This window comes from Corvus moneduloides, chromosome Z (assembly GCF_009650955.1).
Source record: "Corvus moneduloides isolate bCorMon1 chromosome Z, bCorMon1.pri, whole genome shotgun sequence".
In the NCBI taxonomy this organism is placed as follows: domain Eukaryota; kingdom Metazoa; phylum Chordata; class Aves; order Passeriformes; family Corvidae; genus Corvus; species Corvus moneduloides.
This window is the reverse complement of record NC_045511.1, coordinates 39,226,298-39,253,526: the sequence shown is the minus strand read 5'-3', so window position 1 is coordinate 39,253,526 and position 27,229 is coordinate 39,226,298. Positions and strand designations below refer to the sequence as shown.

General features: G+C 41.8%; 1 protein-coding gene across 7 annotated transcripts in view; it reads left to right on the top strand.

The window, feature by feature from the left end:
• Positions 1-4,742: 4,742 nt before the first annotated feature.
• NTRK2 (neurotrophic receptor tyrosine kinase 2) overlaps positions 4,743-27,229 on the top strand; it is a 201,040-nt gene continuing 178,553 nt past the window's right edge. For 5 of the 7 annotated variants that reach the window (XM_032096328.1, XM_032096322.1, XM_032096326.1 and 2 more), the window contains exons 1-3: positions 5,100-5,401; positions 24,336-24,410; positions 24,640-24,711. In XM_032096328.1, coding sequence (XP_031952219.1) covers positions 5,193-5,401; positions 24,336-24,410; positions 24,640-24,711 — 356 coding nt within the window. In that variant the 5' untranslated portion in view covers positions 5,100-5,192. Of the gene's footprint in view, positions 5,402-24,335; positions 24,411-24,639; positions 24,712-27,229 lie in introns of all 7 variants that reach the window. The other 2 variants (XM_032096321.1, XM_032096323.1) reach the window with 2 other exon arrangements.

The window sequence follows — 27,229 nt, the reverse complement described above, 5'->3', positions numbered from 1 at the left end:
GATGAAAAGAAAGTAGTGCTGCTCTCATAGCAAACGTGACCAAGCGCAACCAGAACTCTGTGATTAATACCTCCAGCCATCAGACAGACAGAGGTTATGGGATGAGAGGCTGGATAAGTGTCTTGTCCGCATTAGGTTGTGGGGGAGGCCACAGCTTCAAAACTGTGAGGATATGAAACGTGGCAGTCCATGGTGTGAACAGTGTCTCTAGAAGAGGGACTCTTCTTTTCAGAAGATCTCAGGTAGACATCTCAGGCAATATCGAACTGGACCCAACCATTAAATCTTCAGACCCTCATCTAATTCCTTGTTTAATATAAACATGGTAGTTAATAAACCTTTCCTCATCATTTCCTCTTTTTTCCCTCCTTCCGAAAATAAAGATCTGTGATAATTTTCTTGACCACAAGGTGGCAGGATTCAGCTTCACTTTAAAGCCAATGAAGGCTGAGCAGTACTTCAAAGTGATAAGGCAAACATGTTTCCATTATTAGGAATGCAAAATCAGTCCGGATAAAGCAGCTAGATAAATCTGCAAATAGGTGGAACACTGGAAAGAATAAAATGTAGGCTAAAACACTCAAAGAGTGTCTCGTATTTGGAGGAAATTCAGAAAAGGGTTGTATGGAAGCCAGATTTTGTCATTGAGGGAAAAGATGTGGGATCTCATGTAAGAGAGGCAGGTACACCTCAGTGTAGTCAACCCAAAAGATGCTGTTGACTTTAGTTCACAGGCTTTCTCTGAGTCATGGTATAGATGTGTGTTTCTGACCACAGTTCTAGCTTGAAGGCAAGAACGCCTCCATGTGAAAAGTTTCATGGGAATCAGGATATTTCTCTGGAAAACAAAATGTTTCTGATAAGATCATGAGGTTCCATGAACCATCCATACTCTCCCTCTTGCAAGAGCTAAAAATTTCCAAACTTTAAGCAAAATGTAAGCAGTTTATTTCTGCACAGTTTTGGTAAGACTGGTCTTTCTGTATACACTCCTTTGGATGGGATAGGATACCATAGCACACATACAAATCGTGTGGCCTTTACCTGTTCCCAGACTCTGTGGTATAATTTCTTATTTCTCCACCTAAATAACAGTACTCTCACAAGGATTCTTTGAGCTTTCAGCTCCTGCCTCTTTTCCAGAAATACAAGTTTAAATCTTTATGGATATTTATTATAATTCCTAAGCTGCAGTACGTTCTTTGTGTATGGCGTATGAGTTAAAGTTTCAAAACTTTCAAAGTAATCAAGCACTCAACTTTAGGACAGTGATTTCAAACGAACACTGAGTTTTTCAGCATCTTCAGCTTTTCCTTGTAATATATTCAGATGAATGTTCTCCTATAACTTTATGTCAGTAAAAAAAAAAAAAAAAAAAGGCAAATAAATGTGTATTGCAAAGGAACAGAATTTATGGGAAGTCATTAATTTGCTTTCACCTACCTAAGGCAAATCTGACTCTACTTTACCAGCTCTGAAGAGGTTTACCTCACCTGCTTGAGAAGGCTCTATTACTCAAGATTTGAGTGTTCTCCGAAGTTATCTATTTGCTGTACTTAACTGTCCTTTTCAAAAGTTTTCATAATGTCAAACATGAATCGGCCTTGTTGTAAATCAAGTGCATCACTTCTTGTCCTATGCTTTAGACAAGGAAAAAAATATTACCTGTCCTTGATACATATTTCAGGGGTGTTATTGAACCTCCTGTCAGACTTTCATGAACTGAAGAGAGTGAGTTCTTTCAATCTTGACTCAATACATATTTTCTAGCCCTCTAATCACACTCTATAGTTTTGTCATATTTCCAACTTTTTGCTATAGTTTTACCACCTTCAGGATGATTGGTCTTGTAGTACTACCAGAAAGCTATTTGTCTCTAGGGGTTTAGTTGTGGCTTTTCCTTAAGTACTGATTAATATTGTGGCTCTTCCTTAAGTACTGATTAATAGGAAGTATTTGAGTATTTTATGTTATTTTCTACTTTCTTGAATCTATGAGGAAAAAAAATGCACAGAAAACACAGAAAGAAAAATTACCTATGTAGAAATAAAGTCATGATTTACCTCAGAATTTCTTTGTACAGCTACTCTTTAGTAATTCTAAAATTTAAAGACTCAAAGCAGGAGATATGCCTGTAGAAAGAGTTGCTGTTTCCCCCACTAAGCCAGCAATAGTATTTTTTGATAGAGCATTCTGTAGCTTTCACTTTGACAACTTTGGTGGCCCGAATATATGACACTTTCAGTTTGTTATCTTCCCACATTCTTCCCCCAGTCAATTTTGGTAAAATACTAGTTTTAGAGGGAAAATAGATTTTTAACAGTATTTGGTAATTTTACCATCATGTTGTCACACCGGGTAATTTTTGGCATTGTCATGCAGAAATCTATGTGTCTCAAACTTTCTAAGACAAGATTACAGTACAGTTCAGCAACATTCCTATGAGAAATCTTTTAAATTGCAGCAAATATAAACTGATCTTTACCACAACAGGTGATGATACCCTTTTCCAAGTGTTTCCTCTAGCTTTATTTAACACTGACCTGCAGCTTTACAAATGTATGATCTGGCCTACAGAACTTTACTCTTTCAACACTACTGAATTACCTAATTAGCCAATTTGTTTCAACTGCATGGTTTTATCTGAAACTTCTTAGACAACTCCTCAATTTTGCAGATTCACAGAAAACAAAAAGAATTTCAAAAAAAGATTCACAGAGATTTCTGTGGAAGAATAATGTTCAGTATACGCCTATATATGATTAGACAAATGTGAGCTTGTTGTCATAAAATCACTAGGACAGTTACAATGGGTATTTATTGCCCTAAAGAGCTGATGTCTTTGTGTTCCTTCAGGAGAGAGAGGGGGAATAAAGCATGTTTTCCAAAGCTGTAAGCAGATTTGGCTGGAGAACAGGTTTTGCAGCAACTCAGAGGTTTCAAAATTTTAGTTCTGTCCTGCACTAAGGCTCTTTCTCAAAGTCTTTTGTAATTTGAATCATACTGCAATTTATGCAAATAATTTTTCTGTCTCTCTTTCCTCCAAATCCTTTAAAAATCACCAACTTTTGCCTCTAGAAAATTGCTACATGACATTTTAATCTCACTTGCCATCCTTCCATAAATATTTTGTTTAGAGAAATATTTTATTTTAAAGGTCTTAGTCCCTTTCAAAAAACCTTTATATTAGGCATAGACAAAACATCTTTCCATGGTTTTATGCAGTATCATTGGCTTTGTTACTCCTTTGGACTCTCTTCATCTTCCTTGTGTTTTACTTAGAAAGGACAAAGTGCTGAACTTCATAGAGAGGCAATGTACTCTGAGCATCTATACAACAATTTCACTTAAACTTCAATAACTTTGGTTTAAAAATATAATGACTGACAATACTTTCAATTATGTCTTTTTGTACACTCTGCATTTGTTGCTTTATGGGGAGGTATATTACTTCTATATACGGTGTTTCAGCTAGGTATGGCTATGACTTTCTTAGTAGGATGTTCTTTTAAAGCAAAATCAACCAACCCACGCCAGGCCTACAAACACATCCAGTAAGATGTGGATTTTCCTGTTAGCCTGAGCAGAAGCAAATAGAACGCAGTGCACTTTCAATGAATAAGTGCCATGTCAAATTGATTCCTGAGCACCTTCTAACACTGTATTAATGGTTCATTCTGTACCTTTGTAACAGGAATTCCGTAACCTTTTTTTCTTTAATTCGCCCTCATTTAGTCATTTCAAAATACTCAGCTTGGGTTATTAGGTAAGAAAGGACCATCAACATCTTTATACTCAATGGTAGAGTGGTAAGTGAAGAACCTGTCGACATTGATCAAGGACTACCTGTCATGTGCCAGGACAGAAACACAGAGTCTCAGAAACGGCAAGGGAAGAGCATCCCAGATCAGCTGCTCTTTGCACCTGCGAATACGTGACACGCGTATGTCATTCAGACTTGCCTCAGCCTCGACGTATGGAAATGATAACTTCTTCTTGTGGTGTGTCGAGTGTCGTCCCCCCGGCGCCTGGGGGCCGGTGGGGCGGCCGGGGGTGCACGGCCCCCCGCGGGCCGGGCCGCGGTGCACGGCGGCGGCGGGACGCGCGGTGGCGCCTGCGGAGCGCTGAGCGCGGGGCACTGCGGCGGGATCCGGCGTACCGGCAGCGCTGCGGAAACCCGCAACCGGGGGTGGGGGCAGAAAAACGAAAAGCAGCCCCGGCCGCGGAGCTGTCAAGGGGAAAACAAGGCAGTTTAGGGTCGCTCATCCATCGCCTCCCGGGGTTCTCGCATCATCCCAGTTTATCACCCGATGGCGAGCTCCCGCCCTGGCGAGCATGCCAGGTGCATCTCGGCACCGTGCCTCCGTCCGCCCGGCGGGGCTGAGAGCCCGCACACGCGGCGGCGCGCTGCCCGTCCCGCGGAGTGCGTGTACGCCTGTATGTGTGTGTGTGTATGTACGTGTACGTGCGAGGCTGAAAGCTCAAGCGCAGGCTGCCCATTGGTATCTGCTCTTCGGCATCCTCCCTCTCCCCCGCTCCCCCCTCCTCCCTCTCTTGTCTTTTTTTTCATTTTTATTTCAGGCTCATTTTGTGGAGTTTCTGCCCCTCTCTGCGTCAGCCCCACGTCACTTTGCCGGCAGCTCCCCGTCTTTGGCTGGAGCAGGAGCCGGAGCTGCTTTATTATCAGCTGGAGGGAGGAGGAGACGGTGCGTAAAGCGGCGAGCGCGGAGCTCTGAGCCCCGCCACCGCCGCTCGCTGCGGCTCCCTCGCCGCCCGCTCGCCGTCCCTCCGGCGGGCAGCGGCCGCCCGGCCCCCACAAATAGGAGCGCAGCCTCCGCCACCTGCCCCCGCCGCCCCGCGCGTTTTGCAGCATCATCAGCAGCAGCCGCGGGGGCAGGCGGTGCCGCTGTCCGCCCGCGGGGCCAGGGGCAGGTGCCGCGCCGCGCCGGAGGCCCCGCTCGCCCCTGTCGCCGCGGCGCCCAGCTCCGGCCCCCGCCGCCCCGCGCAGCCCCCGGGGCGGGCAGCGCCGCGGGGCGCCTGTGGCTGCGGCTGCGGAGCGCCCATGTGAGCCCCGGTCGCGGGGTGCCCGCCCGCGGCGCGGAAGGCTGCGCACCCTCCGGCCGTGCGCCCCGGCAGCGGCGGTGGCGGCGGCGGGAGCAGGAGAAGGCCGTCGGGGCAGTGCTGGAGTGAGCATGGTGTCCTGGCGGCGGAGGCCGGGGCCCGGCCTGGCGCGGCTGTGGGGCTTGTGCTGTTTGGTGCTGGGCTGCTGGCCGGGTGCGCTGGGCTGCCCCGCGTCCTGCGAGTGCAGCTCCTGGCGGATCTGGTGCACGAAGTCGTCGCCGGGCATCGCCTCCTTCCCTGTGCCGCAGCGGAGCGCCGAGGGCGATAATGTCACCGAGATGTGAGTACGGCCCGGGGCCGGGCGCGGGGGCGACGGGCCGGAGCAGGCGGGCGAAGCTGCGGGCGGGGGTGGCGGGGAACTCACCCACACTTAGAGGCTCTTGCTCCGAGAGCAGATGCGGTGGCTGGAAGCCTAAAAGCCCCGTGCGATTTTCTTTGGACGCGGTTTACTAGAGCTGCCCCTGCGAGCCCGTTTAGATGATGAATCCTAATTGTTCGCGATGCGGAGACCGGGGAGGGGTCGGCGCCGGCTGCAGCGGGACCGGGGGCAGCTGGGGAGCGGGACAGGGCTGGGGCTTCACCTCCGACCCCTGCCCCAGCTCCTTCCGAGCGGTGCTCACCGCTCAGCCCGCACCTCTGCGGCGGCCGCAGGTATGAAACAGAGGGTTTTTTCTATTTTTCTCTCTCCCTCTTTTTTTTTTTTTTTTTTTTTTTTTTTTTTTTTTTTTTTTAACTTTCGTTTCCTCAGTTTATCGCTGTGAACCGAGAGTTTTGGTGGGTGGCTTCCCCTTCGCCCCATATTTCTCGTGTTTTATTATCCTACTATTATAAAAAAAAAAAAAAAAAAAAAAGGAAAAGTAAAGGAAGAGATGCGCCAAAAAGTGACAGTAAACTGCCTTCCATGCCCTAACCATAGGAATGCGAACCTGCTTTGACCTTCTCAGTGGAGGTGGTTGGAAGGAAAAAATACAAAACCTGCAGAGGAATGAACGTAGTGCTGCTTGTCAGCAATTGGGAGGGAATTAGGGAACCCGAATTAACCGTGAGGAAAAAAGTTTTTTTCTTCTCATTCCCATGTGGTGTTTCCATCCTCTTTGGCCTCGTAGACAGTATTTGGTGCGGGAGTTACGTAGCTTTTCGTGTTAAATCCTGCATCGTTTCACCACTCAGAGCACTATGGCATGCACGTACATTGCCTAAGAAAGCCTCTTGCAGAGCAAAAAATTTTGGATACTGCATGGGTAGATGATAGATCTCGGGACAAAAACCTTCTCAAGCTATTTCACTCATATTTCCGTACCCCTGTTTTTGAATTGCTTTCTGTGGCATTTAACGTAAAAGATACCAGCGTGTTTGGTCCAAATCTATACAGATTTCTCACTATTTGTATTCTCCATCCTTCTGTTTTTCAGTGTCTTTTAGAAACAATAAAAAAGTATTGTGAAATACGGTGTGATTTTAGATTAAATTCTAGCCTTTGGGCTACATTCCTGCAGTTCGTTGGAGTCAATTTGCTGCATTTCCCTGCATGTGCTTGGGGGAAAAGCTGGAGGCACTCATTTTTACTACTCATATATGGCCTACCTTTGGGTGATTTTTTTAGGACCTGTGATAAAGGAATGGTCTTTCTGAGTTATAACTGTTACTGATTCAGATGTTTATGTAATGTTCTGTAGATTGCTTAAATAGAAAAAAAATTACTTTGAGCTACGCATCTGTGATCATTTTTATAGGCTTTGGTAGCCTTTTTATCCAGTGCATTCTGTTTAGAAGTAACAGAGCAATTTTCCTCTAGAATTTTATCTCTGATTTAAAAGGCCAGAAGAGAAAACACATACTGTAAATACATTTTCTTCCATGATCAACTTAGAACATGTCTAGTCATTTTGCATTGATACTTTTGGCTTTAATTTTCCTGGGTTTTTTGAGCATCATTGTCTTTACAGTTCTTCTTGGTTTTTACTGTATCATTCTGTGACATTGCACGTTGTTGTATTTGGTGATCTAAAAATAATTTTGAGTCATGGATTTCGCAGGAGATGCTGTTGCACGTATTTAAGATGGTCTTTTCATGTGTGCTTTTAACATAAAACACAGGGGCCCTTTAATTAGTTTATAGACATAAATTAAAAATTGGACTGCAGTAGTTTTCACATTATTTCATTGTGTGAGCTTGGTAAACAGTAAGTATGTACAGAAGCAGTTCTAATACAGTAGGTACAGCTTGTCAAGCCGTTTTTAACACTGCAGATCTTGCTTAATTCTAGCTAAGAAACAGGTTTAGGAGACTGGAGTGTTGCATTTCACTTGTGAAGCTTCAGGCCTGGATCTTCTTTTATGTGCTCTGCAGATACATTCCATTGGTCTCTGGTAGAATTACTCTTGGTATAAATAACATGAGAAAAGTGTAAGACAATTATTTTGAAGAATTTATTCCCGTGTATTTCCTGAGTATATTGAAATCAGTCCTGGGTTTGACAGGAGTGGATCCTGCAGTCCTAGGCAAAACATCCACAGGCACCCAGGGCATGTGTGCTGAGTTCAGTTCCTTACCCCAGCCACAGGCACTGGGAGTGCTGGGATAACTGCATGGTCAGGGTGTGTATGTGAAGCCCATGGTGGTGCAGAGGGTTGGCTGTGGGCCAGGTGGATGGCACCGAGCAGGCAGGATGTGAGTGGGCAGCCAGGGTTTTCTACTTGGCTTTAAGAGATGGGAAAGAGATGAGGTGGTGCAGCAGGAATAGCAGAGATGAGGTACCGTGTCTGTAGCAGCCTCCACCACACCCAGGTGCTTCACCTCTATTATGGTCCGCAGGTGGAGATTGTGGTTTAGAATTTATAAGCAGTCTTGTCCCAGTCCAGGTATTTCTTGATTCCTGCTTGGATACAGCATCCAAATCTATGGAGAGGGTACTTCTGCATCAGCCCTATGAAGGCCAGCTGCTGAAACTTGGTGTGGGAGGGCATAAAAGTATTTATGCCTGGTGCTTTCTTAGTCATCTCTCTCACTCTTTCTCTTCCTGGCTGTTCTTGCATAGTTTTCTATTACAGTAAATAAGATAGATTTTAGATTTGCCCAGTTGGTTAAGATGATGATGTGGGCTGGTCTTTATCTGGAAAGCAAGTACCAGTGCTTATCATAACAAAGTGTACTTGTAATAATTGTTTGGTCACTTTCGTATTATTGGAGATAAATTGAACTCCAGAGTGAGGTTCTGCATTAGGATCGTGGTATCAGTCACTGATACATTAAAAGCCAAGGACCAAGAGTGACAAAAGCAAAAGACTTTATCAGTTTTGTAAAACCCATGCATTTGCAGGCACAATAGCAAATAAGTAGTCCTTGTCAAGATCACTCATACAAAAATATTAAAAGGGTAGTAAATGAGAAATTTTTAGAGTGGTCAGGACTTCTTGTAAGTGGAGCAGTGTAATATTTTCTCATTAAGGAAAATTTATTGCTGTTGTATCTCAGTGTATGTGACTCTTCAAAGACTTTGATTTTAAAGTGACTTGCAGTACCAAGTATATTCCTGGCCTAGTTTCACAGTTCTGTTATCAAGTCATTAATGTGTTTACTTATGATTATTCAGGTGAATGAGGTTTGAAATTAATTGGTGTTTTTCAGGAAGAACTGTTTGCCAACAAAATAGTAGGCGACTTTTAAGCTCTTGCCTATTAAAAGAGAGGTGATTGTGTATTGCGTACATTTCAAAACCACAAAATAAATTTCTAATGCAGTTATATAAGGCACTCTAGAATTGTTAATAAGTAAGACAGGATAAGTAATTTATAGAGTAAATTATTTAACAAGTCACGTGAGCTTGTACTAAAAAAAAGGGCATGTTTAAATTCATTGAAGCTCAGAGCTGTTGGTATTTTGAGTCTTTTTTATTCTAGATTTTGAGGCTGTTGTAGATTTAATGTAATATAAAACTGTCTACAAGGATCCTCAACCTCTAGCCCCTGCCTCCTCAAAGCAACTTCTGGCTGTGCATCATTGCATGACTTGGCTGGATTGAGAAGTTATTTCTAGTGACTTGGAATTGTATAATACATGAGGCATCAAGCTACGAATTATTAAAGGCATTTTGGACTGTGGTGACGTAATAACTTCCTTTAGGAATTTGTCCCTTTTTTTTTTTTTTTAAACTTCCTTTAAAGAGCTGGGTAATTGGTTAAGGTGAGTTAAAAGTAAGCACTGTGAAAACCAGTTTTGTAATTTCTAGGCTTTAAAAATACTCCAGGATCACAAAACATTGAATTTTGTATATGTTCATTTTTTTTGCTCCCAGGGAACCTTTTGTATGTCTTGTTCTAGATGTTGCCCTTGTGGTTTATGAGGACTGATAGGGCTCCTGAGGGCCTCCACTGAGGCTGTCTCAAGCAGGCTGAGACAAAACAGCTCATGAGGCTGGAAGACAGAAGCATCCTTCAGGAGACACTCAGTGCTGGGCAGGGTGGCAGGAACACTGTCTCTCCCTCTATGTCTTTGGTCACCCAAGAGTTTTGAGAGAGATTTGGGATGAATGTACTGAAATGAAAGATGTTGGTATAAATTCAAGGATTTGGTCTTGAGTACATTGTTTTTAAGAAACTTCCATTTTTTTCCATCCTAATGAGAAAACAGGGCTTGGCAGTGCAGCCTGTGATATCTTTAGGATGGCATTTTCCAGATTTCTCAGGTTCTATTTTTTCTTCATTATTTTTATGCTGACAAGTGTAACAGAGAAAGTATCTTAGCAATGTTCTGGATCGCTAATCACTGTAGAGCAAAAAATTTTACATAACTGAACATGGGCCTGATTTCTCCATTTTGGTTTTCATTGTAAGGTAAAGAGGGATCCCCCATCCTTTTTTTTTTTTTTTTTTTTTTGATTGCAGTTCTCTAGTTCTGTGTCTCCCATGTTTGTCATCTGTAACTACACAAATAGCTAAGAGTATGGCCATTAAGGTGGTAATCCAGATACCCTTGCCTGAGCAGGAGGAGTGTAGCAGGTAATGAGTAATAAAAAATGAGAAATGGAGCAAAGAACTGTAAAACTGCTTCAATGTGTTGTTGATGTTAGATGTATATTTAGCTTGTTACCTCTGTAAAACTGTTCTTTAAAAACTGTCCTTTAAAACGCAAAGCAGATTGTAAATTCACTAATTTACATGCATTTCGAATGGAGACATAATTCCGTAGAGGTTTGAAACCTTCTACTGCTTGGGTTGTGAATATGCTTTTTTACAGGATGCTGTTATGTTTCTGAAGATCTCTTCATCCAAATGTATGTAGTACATCACTGCAATTAAATTATATATGATCATATATAATTGGGACGCATCTTAATTCCTGTTTGATTGTGAACCTCTATTTTCAGAAACTGCAAAAGGCAAACCAAACTACTACCTGTCCTGAAATGTGTGTATGGAGATTCTGTGTTTTTACATAGATACTGTTAAACAGAACAATACAGTATCACAGGATCTCAAAATGGGTCAGGCTGAAAGGGACTACTGATGGGATTACCTGGTCCAACCTCCCTGCTCAAGAAGGGTCCACTAGAGCACATGGCACAGCGTTGTGTCCAGATGGTTTTTGAATATCTCCAGTGAGGGAGATTCCACAGCCTCTCTGGGCAGTCTGTTCCAGTGCACAGTAAAGTTCTTCCTCATGTTCAGGTGGAACTTCCTGTGCATCAGTTTGTGCCCATTGCCTCTTGTCCTATTGCTCGGCACCACCAAGGAGAGCCTGGCTCTGTCCTGTTGATATTGTTTGTTCGGATACTTCCATATATTGGCAAGATCACCTCTGATTGATCTCAGGGCTGAACAGGCCCAGCTTCCTCCACCTTTCTATGTATAAGAGACGCTCCAGTCCCATAATCGTCTTCATAGCCCTCTGCTGGTCTCTCCCAGGAGCTCCAAGTCTCTCTTGTCCTGAGGCGCCCAGAACTGGACACAGCACTCCAGATGTGCCTCACCAGGGCACAGTAGAGGGACAGGATCACCCCCCTTGTCCTGCTGGCAATGCTTCTCCTAACGCACCCCAGGACACCATTGGCCTTCTTGGCCTCCAGGGCACACTGCTGGTTCATGGGCAGCTTGTTGTGCACCAGGTCCTCCTCAGAGCTGCTTTCCAGCAGATCAGCCCAAGCCTGTGATGTTGCCTGGGGTTATTCTTCTCCAGTGCAGAACCCTGCATTTGCCTTCGTTGAATTTCTGACAGTTCTTCTCTGCCCATCTCCCCACCCTGTCAAGGCTTCATCCTGGGGTATTGGCCACTGCTTCCAGCTTTGTATCATCTGTGACCTGCTGAGGAGGCATCTGTCCCTCTGAGTCACTGCTGAACAAATTTAACAACACTGGGCCCAGTATTGACCCATGGGAGACACTATTTGTGATGAGCCTCCAACTAGACCTTGTGCCACTGATTGCAGCTCTTTGGGATCTGCCAATTTTGGATTCAGCCAGTTCTCAATCCAGCTCACTGTCCACTCGTTTAGTTCACTCTCCCTGAACTTGCCTGTGAGGATATCATGTGAGACAGCATCTAAAGCCTCGCTGAAGTTGAGGTAGACAATAGCCACTGCTTTCCCCTCATCCATCCAGGTAGTTGTCCCATCATGGAAAGCAATCAGGTCGGTCAAGCATGATTCCCCTTTGCTGAATCCATGCTGACTAATTCTGATCACCTTCTTGCCATCCATATGGATAAAGATGGCCTCCAGAATGAGGCACTCCATCATGTTTCCAGGGGTCAAGGTGGGGCTGACTGGCTGGAAGTTCTCTGGGTCCTCCTTCTTGCCCATTTTGAAGACCGGGGTGACATTTACTTTCTTCCAGTCCTCAGACACCTCTCCTGCTTGCCATGACTTTTCCAAGGCAACTGCAAGCAGCCCAGCTATGCTGTCTGCAGGCTTCCTCAGCACATGTGAATGCATCGCATCAGGACAGCATCTCTATGTCTGTTGCGAGTGTCCCGTTCCTGCTTTCACTTCCTGTGTATCTCTCCTGCTTGTGCTTCACTTTTGACAGGAGATTTTTGCTCATCCATGCAGCTGTCTTGCCCTCTTTGCCCCATTTCTTACTTGTCAGGATGCACTGGTCTTGAGCCTGGAGGAGGTGATGCTTGAACATTTATTGACCAGCTTTCTTGAACCCCTCTCTCTGCAGGGCCTGTTCCCATGGTAGTCTTCCAGGAAGATCCTTGAAGAGGCTAATGTTATCTCCCCTGAAATCCAGGATTTCCATCTCACTTGCTGCTCTGCTTCCTCCGTGCAATGTGCTGAATTCAGCAATCATCTCATGGTCACATTGCGCAATTGTAGTGGAGTTACTGGAAAGCAGTCACACCATGGAAATTCTGCATTTATTTTTTACTATTTTCTTGTAAGAAAATTACCTGCATTGAGTGTTGATCATTTACAGAGGCTATAGCTGAAACTTAAATATTTTTAATACCAATTCAGCCATATATGTTTCTGTGTTATGTTTTCATTGTTAGGATAAATTCTTGGAGATCAGGTTTCAGGTCAATATTCTTTTGTTCCTAGACAGGGCCTGAAGTAATGAGATTTTTTTTTCTTCAGAAGTAAGATAGAATGGAAGGAAGCAGCTCAAAGGTGTCCAAGCTATTTTCAGAGGCACTTTGACAGATTGTAATCTTTGAGTGGTGTAAGTTGAATTTTACTTTGCTAAAGCAAACTAGTCCTGATCTTGCAAGGTAGTTAGATGCTTTTCATTGCAGGGGGAAGCCGCGGCTGGGATTCTGGCCTATGTAAAGTCAGTGACTAAAATGAATGGAATTAGTGTTTCACCAGCATAGTTTAGAATACGTATGTGAAGGATGAAAGGAAGCTTGATTCAGGAATTTTCTTGCTTTTTTTAAGTTTGGAAGAGATGGGGCCTGTTGCTCAATTACTTGATGTGTTTTTGACTTGCAGATTTTTTTGCCTTTCATTGTATTTTCATTCTGTATGAATACTAAATACGTTGAGGTAAGTGGAAGCTGAGATTGAGTATTTCAGGAAGGAGCCTTTTACAATATTTTAGATAATTTTGCTTTGGAATGAACCTCCATGTGCAAAAAAAGTTGCAGCTCCTGCTATGAATTCATAGAGGATATATGGTTCATTGTGTACAATTGTCTGATATATAAATAAAGGAAAGGCAATGCATTAATCAACATTAAGTCAGTCCATTGCTGAAATAGACAACAGTGAAATGGCAACGCTTCTGAGCTCCTTATGGAAGGATCTGTCCACAGAGCTGTAGCTGAAGCTGGGAAAGTCACCTATTTTTCCTCTTGGTTTGACAGGTGAGCCAAAAAAAATCTTCCAGTTTTAGATGTAAATAAAGTTAGTTTTACCTTTTTAATTTCTTAACCATACCTGTAAAACTAAGTAAGGCAGTGTTCAGCGGGTATCTTGCGGAGCACGGTTGCCCCATGTTGCACAATAAGATGCATGTGAAGAGTGCATAGGATGTGACTTTTCCCATTCTTTTGCAACAACTGTCTGGTTTTCTGAATGCCAGACAGTGCAGCAAGCATATGTGGATAAATCATGTGCACAAACTGGGCTTGTCAGGCTTACTGGGCATGGACTGGGAGACCTTTCCACAGCGTGTGCTGTGGGCGTCATGCGCTGGACTTACTAATCATGTCTGGGACTGTCCCAGGCCTTGGCATTTATAATCTGGCAACTCCCTACTAACTGTGAAGGCACTTAACTCAGCTGGCTACTCTCCGCAATGGAGAACGCGCTTCTTCCAGGAAGTGATTCAGGAGGCTGAATTAGGGTCCCACTGGAAACTACCCAATGCAGTCATCCCCCTCCATCTCCACTGGCTATTAAGAAAACATTGGGGACTTAGGTCACTGGAGTGAGGGGAAAAAGCAAGACCTTTGTTTTAGCAAGCAGGGTCATACTGTGGAGTAAACTGATTTTGTGGTCCTAGGTAACCATTTCAGCATGCATGCGAAGAGCTGCTCTGCTAGAAGCAGAGCATGGGTCTGAATGAAGGTCTTGCATGTCAGCATCTTAACTGCTGGTCCTGTATGGTGTACAGATGTGGGCTTGCCTTGGTTCTTCCTGTCTGAGTTGCCTTCTTTGGCATGGAATATTCAAATGTGCTTTTGGGTCAGAGAGCAGGACAGTCTGTTTAGCTAAGAGGCTGTGATGGTTATTTGTGTAGTGAGACAGCTGGGTCCTGCTCCTGCTTCACTGAGTGCTCAATTAAAGCAAAAATGAGAACAGCATAAACAGGTAAGGTAGAGATTACCTTCTTTCAGATGGCTTTGTAAATATGGTGTCTTCTGAGAGACTGGAATCATATTTCCTTAGGGAGAGGAAGAAATTGAACCTGGTACCTCTGGAGCATTATTTACAGCATTTCCTCCAAATCTGTGGTCTTCAACCTCGTACAAAGATGTCTTTCCCCCCCCCCCCCCCCACAGTTTTTCCACCCACTAGGTGGGTGAATAGTCTATTGCATATTCATCTCCTATTCTCCTCTCCAGTCTTACCTCTTCTAATTTTTAGAAACAGGTTTTGGAACACAAGATGCATACGGTGATCTTCACCTGGTAAACATATATACTGTACTTTCCAGCTGGGAGCAGTTTTGTTCACTCCATGGGTCTAACTATGTAGTGTACATAAGCATATGCTTTAAGTGTTTTAAGTTTAGAGTGGTAGTAAGTAAGCATGTTTCTAAGACTCTACTGTGCACATATCACAGAATCACAGAATATGCTGCGTTGAAAGGGACCCTCAAGGATCACTGAGTCCAGCTCCTGGCCCTGCACAGCACCATCCCCAAGAGTCACACCACGTGCCTGAGAGCATTGTCCAAATGCTTCTTGAACTGTCAGGCTGGTGCTGGGACCACTTCCCTAGGGGGCCTTTCCCAGTGCCCAGCCACTCTCTGGGTGAAAAATTCTTTCATTATATCCAGCCTCAACCTCCCCTGACACAACTTCAGGCCATTCCCTTGGGTTCTATCACTGGTCACCGTAGAGGAGAGATCAGTGTCTGCCCCTCCCCTTTCCCTCATGAGGAAGTTGTAGATTGTGATGAGGTCTGTTCCCAGTCTCCACATCTCCAGGCTGAACAGACCAGGTGACCTCAGCCGGTCCTCATACGGCTTCCCCTCAAGACCCTTCACCATTTTTGTTGCTGTCCTTTGGATGGTCTCTAATAGTTTAATGTCTTTCTTATACTGTGGTGCCCAAAATTGCCCACAATATTTGGGGTGCAGCCATTGCAGACTAAAGTGGGACAATCCCCTCCCTTGACTAGCTGGCAGTGCTTTTGGCATTATTTATAAATATAATAAAATTACAACAGATTGCAAACATTTTGAATTGGCACAAATCCATGTAACATCAAGGCACCTAAATAGAAAAATATTAATGCTGGATACTACTTCTGCTGTAAACACCACTGCAAATCCTGGATCACGTTTGTGTGCTATGACTGTCTTGTTGCCTGAAGCCTATGTCATTTAGGGGATATGAAGGTAGCACAGGTGCAGAAACTACTTGCCTTAGAGTTTGGTGTGGGTGGACTCCTCCTTTCCTGCTCTGAACATTTCTTCCAACTGTTTGTGGCACTCCTGTCTGCATTGAGACAGGGCAGTTGTTCCTTCTCTTGCATGGCTTGGTTGCATGAAGGGTTTTTGCCTGTTTTAGAGCACTTCTGTGTGTTCTCATGACTTTTAATGAAGTTGTAGCAGTGTTGCTCTTCGCACTGAGTGTCTAAAATAGAAGGTTTAGGAGGTGAGAGTCCCAACAGCTGGAGGTATCCTCAAAATGCTGATCAATCTTGTATTTGCAGGTGAAGAATTCACCATCACCATGTATGTCTTGGGACAGGGGCAATGCTGCAGAGGGTGTGTAGGATGGAGGAATGCTGGAAGGTGTGTCTGCTACTGGGATGCAGTCATGAGAACCATAAGCAGAAACAGGCTGGAGAATGAGAGATATACTACTCTGCTCATAAGCAGTGACAAAAGCTTTGAAGGTAAATGAAGAATGCTGTGAAAGTAGTGGTGGTGAGGAGAAGGCAGCTTTGCAGGGGTAGTGAAGAAGGTTGAAGACTGTAGCTAAAGATGTCACCTTGTGAAACAGGTTCATGCAGGGTAAGAGTTTCATTCAAAGGTAAAATGGTAGAGAAGGTGATCTAAGACTTCAAACTATTCAAATGGAAAAGAAATGCTTACAAAAGAGTGTGTTTTCCTTATACTTTAGAAGTATACCAACAAATACATCCGTGAGCAGGCTTTAAGTACAAGTTGATCACAGTGTAGAAGGAGCATTGCATTTGTCGCATAGCAAAACATACAGAAATACAAAGAGAAAACTGAAAGACATAGGACGGTTGTCTGGGTGTACCATTGTGACAGAGAATTTGCTCAAAATCAAACTGGCCTAGTACAAGGGTGTGGAAAGTTATGGAAACAGTAGCAGCAATGTGGCAGTCAGCATGAGTATTAGAAATATTCTGGATTCTGACAATTGCGCAGAACGCGTAATAAACACATCACTATGCTAATATATGCAGTGTAAGTAAGAAACTACTTATGTTAAATGAAGAACAGGATTCCTCAAGTAGAATAATGCTGATGGAAGAAGCTGTGAATTCCAAAGATTGGCCAACTAAAATGAGAAGTGGACTATACAGTAATGTAAATAAATGTGATGAGGTGAAATAGGAAACTGTGAAGAGCACATAAATGTGAAACAGTGAAGAATGACTGTGAAAGGCAATACAAATGGTTGAAACGCTCTCTGAAAAATGCATTGGCTAAATTTAAGTGGTAAGATTGATGTCAACATACAGAAGGTGGCAACCTGTTCTAGTGCTAGAAAGAGGTAAATGTCAGGAAAGTCAGTATCATGGAAAGACAAAAGGACAACCCATAACCCTCTTGGAATGTTTCAGTAACATAATGTGAAATTCTATTCGTGTGTTTTTCATTAAAAGACAAGAATCTCTTGGAGAAGACACAGATCTGTGGTCAGGGCTACACGAGATATTTCACAGGTATTAGAAAGGAGTCTAGGAAACCAGTTGTGAACCATGGCAGCAGATGATATCATTTGCGGAATGGAAAAACGTCTACCAGTTGGGTTCTCCATGTAATATTTGCACAGAAAAGGGGTAGAGGTTATGACCGTATGTAGTCTCTTGAGACTTAAATAAAAACAGAAAAAAAGAAACTTTTTGCTGGTTTATGGAAAGGGGAATATTGTTTGAGTTGCGAGGAGTCAAATTGTTCAGCAAATTTAATGTATTAACAGGATATAGATGGATTTTCCTGGATAGATGGCTTTAAGTTTTGCAGCATTGCTCCACCCTTTAGAAGTACTGCTTTTTGATCTGTATCTGGCATGAGGTCCACTGCACGCAGTGAATGAGACAGTGGACAGGGTAGCAGGTGAGGATATAGGTCTTGATGATCCAACAATCCAGAGCAGATTGATTAGAGTATTTGATATTCTAAGAGCCAGTAATTTTAAACTGAAAAAAGCCAAATATTAATGTCAAACACTGAGAATTGTATATGTGGGAGAAGACTGACTTCAAAGGAGATTTCAGAAGGACTTTCTTATGTTGAGTGAAAGAGTCAAGGAATATTGAACATGTCAGAACCCAGAGCCAGGAAAAAAAAACTGTTGTGGGGGATACTGATTTATGCCAGAAGTGCTATCTAACTCTGAAGGATGTCCAGATACCTAAGACATTTTTTCCAGAAAGTCGCTGTCTGAGTATGTGCACCTGAAAGGAAGAGAATTCCAAGGTTTTGACAGCAACCAAGAAGCTTTAATGTTTCGATTCACTGAGAGACTTAAAAAGATGCATGTGAGGGATGGTTGTGTGAAATTCTACTGTGCTCTTGTGGAACTGATGTTTTTCCATTCTCATTTGCATCAAGGCCAGTGACAGCTATAGAGATGGTGTATGCAAGTGCTGAAAAGAGAGTATTTGCATTACTACTTTTTGAAGACTAGGTGGTTCTGCGAGAGAAAGAAATGTCACATATATTTGTATTTATTCATTCCTTTGAGATGCTCTTTCGTCCTTGCTAGGAAATAATAACATAATCAACAACAACAATAATAATAAAGAATAGCTTTATGACTGCTTTCTGTTGAGAAATAATGGAAGGGCACATTCACTACTCTCCTCTTGTATGTTAATTTACTGTGTCATTTTTAGCATATATATTATAAAGGGTCTGTACAGGAGTTTAAGCCTCTTCCTAGCAATCTGCATAAATTATTTCATACGCAGGGGATGAAGACGTGTTTTGAAGATAAGTATAACATCAGAGATTAGGATATCTCTTTGAGAATAAATAGGCCATTTTTTGGCCTTCTGACAATAAAAAGGAATATCAGCTTTTCCAAAATACCTTTGCTAAGGAAAAACTAATCTGTAGCTCTCATGTTTTCCTGGAAAAACATCAAAAATTGATGTCTTGATGAAATACCAAATGTACAAACTTGGGGATCTCAAAGGGGAGGCCAGGTCTCTAAATTGAGAAAATACTTAAATAAGCTCTGCATGAATTTGGGGGAAAGTAATTCTGAAGGTGGAACTCATCAAGGGCATAAATATTAAATCTGGACAGCTGCATGAAATGTCTTAAGTTTGCTTGATTCGGTAGTCTGCTATCTGAAGAGAAAAAACCAAGCATCTTGAAGCCAAGCCAGAAACATAAGTAAGACCAAGGATGTATTACATTTCATTTTCCCTGCCTTACAATAACTTTCTGTAAACTTTGCATTCCAGGCATATTCATTTATTTTTACTTTGCCTTCATGCTGTAAAGTGGGAACTAAGGTTGGCTGGCAAACCATAGACTTCCCATATTCCAGGCAGTTGTAGTCATAAGCAAGGGTGTGGATCTGCTCCTGCAGTGCCAAAAAAAGATTGGTATCTTCACTGAATTCCCGTTTTCTTCTGCTTTAAACTGGTGGGTTGGCACTAATGGTTCAGGATGATGGCTTTGGAGAATCAATTTGCAATGGCAACTATGTGCTACTAATTGGATAATAGTATATTGTTGTGGAGCAGAATGTCTGGGCCCTGTTGCCTCCTGGCAGTTGACACAGCCGTACATCAAGAACAGGGAATTCTTGAAATTAACTGATCTCTGACCTTGCCTGTGAGATGCTGAGTTCCCGATTGTCCTGAACAACACATTACCTGAGTGTGGGATGTGTGTAGTACAGGATTTGCTCAAAAAAAGGGCATGCCTGTGTAAAGAAAGATCCCAGAGCTGATTATGTTGTCTCCAGAGCTGCTGTACTGGCATGTGGAGAGCTATTTCCTGTAGTCTTCTGTGACTTATGGTTAAATACTCTAAATGTGAGGAAAAAGCCCTTAGGCAACCTGTGATAGTGGCAACCAGTTTTTCACTCTTTGTGATATACAGGGTGATTCACGGTTTAAAAAAAAAAAAAATACCACTGTAGTACTTGCTCAGAATTTGTCAGGAGACACCAGGCAGCCAAGGATGGAGTCAAGCACTGGTAAAATTGCTGAATGCTAGGTAAGTCCACCATGGATTGTCTCAACACATCTCAACACACTGCATCTTTCCTGAGTTATGGCATGCTCCTCTAGCAGTAGAAGTTCTGTTTCCTGAAGTCATCCTCGTAAAATCTTGCACTTACAGTACCAGATGGAGAAAGCAAAATAGAATAAAATAATTGGAGTAAGCTTGTATATCTGTAGAATACTTGTTGGATTTAGGTGTCTGTATCATGCTCATTGCTTGATAGAAGTTTCCTTCCTAAAGGAAGGTTGGTACTTTGCAGAAAGGTTTCTTGATTGAGCAGAGGTTATACCATTGATGCCTACATCTGTCTGAAACTTTATGTTCCCAATATGCAACACTGTGTAGCTCTGTGTTTCATTTTCCAACTGTGAGTTCATACCACTTCAGCATTATTTTAAACTTGGTTTCAGAGGGGCTACAAATAAAACCCATTTGAATATGCCAGGTTTCACCAAGTGATGTATCAAGTTTACAAGTTTTACGTGATCTTAATGCATACCAATGAATCGGCCTACGTTTGTTGAAAATGCCTCTAAGTTCTAGCCTACCTTTTGATGAACTTGGTATGACATTTGAGTTTGTAAGAAGATATGGCACTAGGGAAGTTTTCAATGTTTAATTTTCAGTGTTAACATACAGCTCTCACAGTAGTATAGACTAGGGACATATGTGACTTGTCATTAAATGGTAATTCATCTACTGACAGTTCAATGTCTGAAGTGTGCTGCCTTTGTCCCCTAAAGACTTAGTGAAAAAATAACTTGGAATATAAAGTTTTCCCAAAGTTCAGACACATTTCACCAGTGAGTATTTATTAATTTAAAAAACATTTTTCCCCAGTTGTAGGAAGTAGAGCTAGACATATAATTGTTTTATTTTTTGTAGTGTTAAGAAAATATGCTTCCCATAAAGGGAGTTTCTGGCAACAGGAATACTTCTTGAGCTGCACTACAGTGTTGTTTGCTTGCGTCTATGTTGTTAAGACCAGCATGTGCTAGTTTTCTTTCCAGCATGTCCTTACAGCTCCAAATGGAGTATAGGAAATAGAGTAAGTATGTTAGAAAGGCATATTTCTGCTGGCCATTTTTATTCAGGTTAAGGAAAAGATTTGAAAGTTGGCATGAAATCCTTTTTTGAAATTACTACAGAATAAAGTAATCTAGATGGCTTTAAAAATCAGAACCCGCTTTCTCTTAATGCTCTTGCAGTTCAGAAGTTGCTTCACTGATGTTAAACATAATCTGTAGCCTTTCACTCTTGTAATGAGCAAAAGTGAAGACCACCCTCTTAAAGGAGGTCTTATTTGGAGGAGTTGACTCTTATAGGTTAGGATTTTAAGCTATTGTTTCCAAAATGTTGTAGCAGTGGTGAAGTGTGTGTGACACTATTCATTAGCCACTGAAGTGTGACGAGATCAACGTGATATTGTAGGTTGCAATGTGCATCCTAAGTGTGTGATTCTGAATGCCTTTATTAGAATTAATCTGTAGTTTACAATGGGGAGATTAAGTTAAAGGTCTGAAGACAATTGTTGTTTACTGATTACTCATTGAAGGAAAGGCAGAATGCTATAGTATAATCAGCAAATATCTTTGTAGGCAGCTGCAGGCTTGATTTAGAGGCAGCAGCCAGTATTTGTGAACCGATATGTGTGGTCTGTATACTGCTATCCAGCCAGGTTCTGGCAGTGCTGCAGTGCTGTTGTGTGCAGTGGGAGCTTCCAAGCTCTTCACGTGACTTCAGCCAGCCGTGAGTCAGTATGTTTTTCTTTTTGCTACAATAAAAATGATCAGTTAAAGAATAGGGTGGATATTCTTAAGGGCAAGCAGGCAAATTACATTTCTCAGCGTCGCCCACTGCAAGTCAAAGCTTTTAGAGTATTAATGTTTGATGATAAGTAACATTAAGGTAGAGTAGTTGTGAAGAAGGTAAAAATAGACTTCAGTTAGGGAGAGGTTTTATTTCAGATCTCCCTCTAAATTAAACCAAAGAGCAACTTCCCCTTACAGGGTACAGCTACATCATTCTACTCTTTTCTTTTTCACTGCTATGACATAGCTGCAAAGGCTGAACTTGAAACAGGCTTGTTAAGTGAGTAAGGAAGTGTAAGAAGACCTGTTTATGGTAAATTACATCTGTACACTCTTTTTTCAAGGACTTCCAACTGCGTGAACTTTGCTTTACTGTTGTGTTCTGTACCAAGAGTTTTTACAAGTGTATTGCAGAGCAGTTACTGAGTTAGTTGCACTTAGACAAAAATTCTGGGTCCCAACCAGTATGGCTGCGGAAAAGCAATGGTTTCTTTTGGTTCTTTCAGCTAGGAACTGGAATAACAAATCATTCATCTTAAAGAAACTAGTACCAGCTCAGAGTAAAGAGTGCCCTCCTCTCCCACACATAGAGTTTCTTCTAAGGAATGCAATAAGAGAAGGAAAGAAGGTACCATAAACTCATGCTACTACTTCCCAAATATAATCTGTTTGGTCTATTCCCTGGTGGACCAATACCAATCTTTTTATACAAATTGTGTGCTCATACTAAGATTTTTGTCTGATGTAAATTGTGGTAGCTTCATTGGCTTCAGCAGAGCTGAACTATTTTACACTGAGGCTTAACACAGGATGTAATACACTAACAAATTTTTGTGCAAAACTGTAAGTTATGTCAGGTTCTGGAGTTTCTTGTAGTGAGTGGTTCTGGTTAAATGTTTGCGTGATTAAAATTGGAATGTCAGATGTGGATGGGTGATACTTGTGTTTAAGTGATGGATCTGTATTTTGGCAGTGTTTGTCAGGGTTTTGGGTTTCTTTTATGGCTTAATTTTTATCTAGTGCAACCGGTTATTCTGTTTCTTTTCTTTAAATCTGAGTCTCTTCATACTCTGTGTTTCACTGTTCGTTTTCCTTAATTCCTGCTCTTACGTGATTTCCATATCTCTATCTGACCTTGAAAGGATTCCTGTTGTTTGATAACTGAGGACAGGATGAGGAAGGTATCTTTGAAACCTCTCGCATAACTTTCTTTTAGCGTTACGAGGTCCAAGTGACAGAGAAGATGATACTTAACTGAAGAATGAGTTCATGTTTAGAGGAAGTATGATCATTGACTTGCAGGACTCTTAGATGAACGAATTGATAGATTTTTATATACTATTTCATGTTACTTGGCAAAATATGTAAACTTACCACCTCACAAAAAAGCAAACAAACAAAATAGATTAGTAAATGCCAAGATAGTAGATCAGGCTGTCTTAAAAATTCAAGAAAGGAAACACAAAAAACAAAGGACTCTTATCTTCTAATGGGTACACTGTGTTAATCTTATTCTGAAAAGTCTTGCAGAGCAGCCGATGTCATATGATGCTGTAGTAATGTGCTCCATCTAGCATCACGCATTGTTTTTTTATTGGCCTTCTTTTTCCCAAGGGACAATGGATGCCATTAGGGGAAACTTTTTACTTTTCCTGGTGCATGGTGAGAGCATAGCCCAAGTCAGCACTGCAGCTTTGGAGGAGAGCCCAACCCAACTGATGGGATTCTCAGGCTTCTGCTGGGATTTAGAAACACAGTGAATTTCTCTTAACACAATCAGCTGAGGTACATGGATTGCCTTTGAAAGAGCAATACACTTTCTTACTAATTCATCAGAATTCCCTTTAAATATATTCTAAAAAATGCTTAGAATGAAGAAAAGTTTTCTTCTAGCAAAGAAAGACTAACTCATTTTAGGAGAACCCACATCTTTGGTTAGTTTGTGATGCTTATGAAAACACATGTCAATCTCTGTTTAAGTTTTTCTGGGACTGGGCCTATCTTTTGAAATGTGTGGACTCTTTAGCAAGGCATGCCTTAAATCAGGCATACTTTTCTGCCCGTAATGTCAGAAGAATTGCAGTTTCCACTTATTTCTTCTTCCTGGACTGTATGATTTGCAGGGTGAAACTTCTTTCTGCAGAAGTAATGATACATTTGCTGTGAACATTTTAATTTCCAGTCTGTGGGATGTCACTGGATATTCATAGATCTCACATGGTGATAATACAAAGACATGCCTGCATTCTTTTAGGCAGAGGTAAATGATACGTGAGTGGACTCAGCTCTTTGGTCTAATATGTCAGTTTCTCTTCTCTTAATTCCTGCTTGTGTACATGAAGTACAAACTATTTTCTCGGTTTCCCCATTGCCACACCCTGTAAAAAGAACTGAAATTACTTTGTGTCAGGGAAAAACTAAGTGTTAGATGTGATTAAGTTAACAACACAATCGAAAAGACTGGGGAAGTCTGATTGTCCCTCATTGTAAGTGGGGATAACTTCAGTACTACCTTTAAACTTGTCCACTTTGTTGTTGTTAAATCCATGAGGAGACATATGTTTTGGAGGATGGCGACATTGTAGTGCAGCTTTATTTGGCCTTCAGGTTGACTTGCTTTCTTCATTTCCCCTGTGTAAAACTGAGCTGCTCCCCGTCCCACAAAGTACCATTTAAATGATGAGGAAGATTTTAAGGAGCACTTCTGCTCTTCTAATTAGGACTTTGAACTAATTGCAGTAGGTCAGCAATCATTACTGACTTTCATACCTCAGTGCATGATCTCTGAGCAGTCAAAGTCATGGAAGGATCCACTTACTTCTATCTGTTTTGCTTTTTCAACAGTTACATCGCAAATCAGCGCAATTTAGAAAGTATCAATGACAATGAGGTTGGATTTTATGTTGGACTTAAAAATCTGTGAGTATGGGATACATTTTATAAAGCTGTTTTTTCTGTATTTTTTTACAGAAGCATGTAGAGACCTTATCAAACTGTATGCCAAACTTTGTGTGTTACTGAGGAAAGTTGTAAATCTTGCAGATGAGCCTTGTAGAGATTTCATCCCAACTCTTATTTTAAAAGTTATTATCATTACGCTTCCCTTTGTATTTTAAATACAAATTCTAACAGCTTTATTTTTTCCCAGGACCGTGGTGGATTCAGGCTTAAGATTTGTGTCCCGTCATGCTTTTGTGAAAAACATGAACCTACAATACATGTGAGTAAGAACAGTGTCTTCATTCTAAGTCAAAACTGCCCAACTCGTGTTAATTTATTTATTGTTAATTTACTTCTATCTCATACCATTTGCTTTATTAAAAAATAGTTTAACGAGACAGACTTAGAATGGTCTTCTATCATTAATTGCCCTTAAATAAGATATATTTGGTAAGGGACTGGCGGATCATAAAAACATGTGTGGAAGGACCATCCGGTTTATTACCCTGTCTCTAACAGGAGATGTGTTTTGTGATAAGTAACGTAGCAGAAAGAGTACCTGTCTTGAGGGTATGATGTCCACAGTGTGCATCACTCTCAGTGACACAGGTTTGACTAGCTCTAGTCTGATTCAATGAGTTCTGATTCGATATTCGATGAACATATTTTAGCAGCTGCAGTGCAGGAGGTGCATGCATGGAGCACATCTAATATGATTTGACCAGTGTATGTGCCCAGAGACTGTGACACAACCATGAACCGAAGTCCTGGGGTTGATTCACTTTGAAAGCTCACTCAAGATCAGAAGTAATGCACCCAGAGCAGAATATAGGAATGCTGTTGCTTTCACACCCAAATGTGATTTATAGTTTATGACCTTCAGGAAGCAGAATTTGTACCTGTGCAGCTTTTTGACTGTGTTTTCCTAGATATGTTATGCTTTAGCAAAGGCTGAACTGGTCAAAGTTCTCTTTCTAATACAACTTTTGTGCCTTCTAGTGGGACAGACAGAGTAGCTCACTTTGCTGCTTACATGGGAAACTGTGGATGTAGTCCTAAAAAACACTGAGATCATGTGAGTGGCTCAGTTCCTCACAAGTACCCTGTTTTAGCCAAATATTCCAACTGTGTGCTTTACTCCATACATCTTCAATAGATGGACACTAACATGTATTAGCATATAGCTGAACCCTTTGCTTTTATCCTAATGAGGTTGGGAAGACATAATGCCAAACCCTGGCTTTGTAAGATACTTCCTTGTAAAAGGAAAGAACTGTTGAACGTAACACAGGGTTGATTTTATTGCTTTGCTCATGAGATGAAATCCCTTTCCGACCTGTATTTTCCAAGGAACAGCAATTAATTTGTGTAAGGAAGTGGACATGAATGTCCATTTCTGCTGTCCTTAATGTGGTACAGTCACCAGAGGAGTGTGAACCAATCTTGTGAGCCTGTGAAACTTGTATTACTTCATATAGTCATTAAAAAAGAACTTCTGCTGTAATCAGTTGGTAATATAAGGGAAGTATGTTCCAGAGTAAATTCAAGTGTTTGCCTGTGTAACAGTTGCTCAGTGAGTTATCGTTGTAAACTATGAAACTCCATAAAGCCAAATGCATGTGCACTGGCTGTAGAAATAGTAATAAGAACATACTGTTTCAGGGACATATTTGCAGAGAAAGATTTAGTGACTCTACTGGGAAAGAAGTGAGATTTTCTCTCTGTGCAATGAGGCAGAACAAAGCAAATTCAAGTCTGGGATCAAAAGGAATTCTGTGGTACATTTTTACATCTTTTCCCCATTACCTTAGCTGCTGGGGGGGAATCTATTGGAATACTGTATATAGATTAGGACACTGAATCTACTCATCTTGAAGATGCTACAGAGAAGAGCAAAGGAACAATAAGGAGCCTGTAAAGCAAATAATATAAGGAGGCTTAGAGCCTGAGTATGTTCAGTGCAATAAAGAGAAGATTGAAAAGGAACATACATCATTGCAATAGGACAAAGAATAATGATTTGAAAATGAAAGAGGGTTGATTTAGATTACATACAAGGAGGAAGTTTCTTACAAAAAGGCTGCTGAAATGCTGGCACAGGTTGCCCAGAGACATGGTGGATGCCCCAGCCCTGGAAGCATTTAGGTTGAGGTTGGACAGAGCTCTGAGCAAGCTGGTCTAGTTGAAGACAGCCCTGCCCATGGCAGGAGAGCTGGAACTAGATTAACTTTAAAGGTCCCTTCCAACCCAAATTATTCAATGATTCTATGCTTCTGTGCTCATCTTATCTTTAAAAGAAGAGTAATTATGATGAGGAAAGCTATCAGTTCTCTCCATGACCATGAGTACAGTGTGAGAAGTAATGAGTTTAGTTTGGAGCAAGATTAATAGAGTTTTGGAAGACCTTCTCAGCTGTCTGGGCAGATGAACACCACAGAAAATGCAGCAACTGGTAGGATCCTCTTGAGAGACTTTTTTGCCTGTTGCCTTAGGGAAATGGGTTTTATGCAGTCACAAAGTGTGTTTGTCCCCAGTGGTTGCTTCTAACCAAAAGTTACTCAGGTAAAAAAAAGTTTTCAGAAAACTGACCATTGAACAGAACAGAGAGATCCTATTAACATTACCACTTAAGGGAAAAGTATCACTGTACATATGTGAGCTGCTAGGCTTTACAGAACCCACTGGGATAAGATGCCTTTAAAATGTTTCAGCCATAGGAAGAGCTGCTGCTGGAGCATGCAATCAAGCTGGGAAAACGTATCTGCTGGTAAGCAGACTTTGTTAGAGCTGTAACTCAT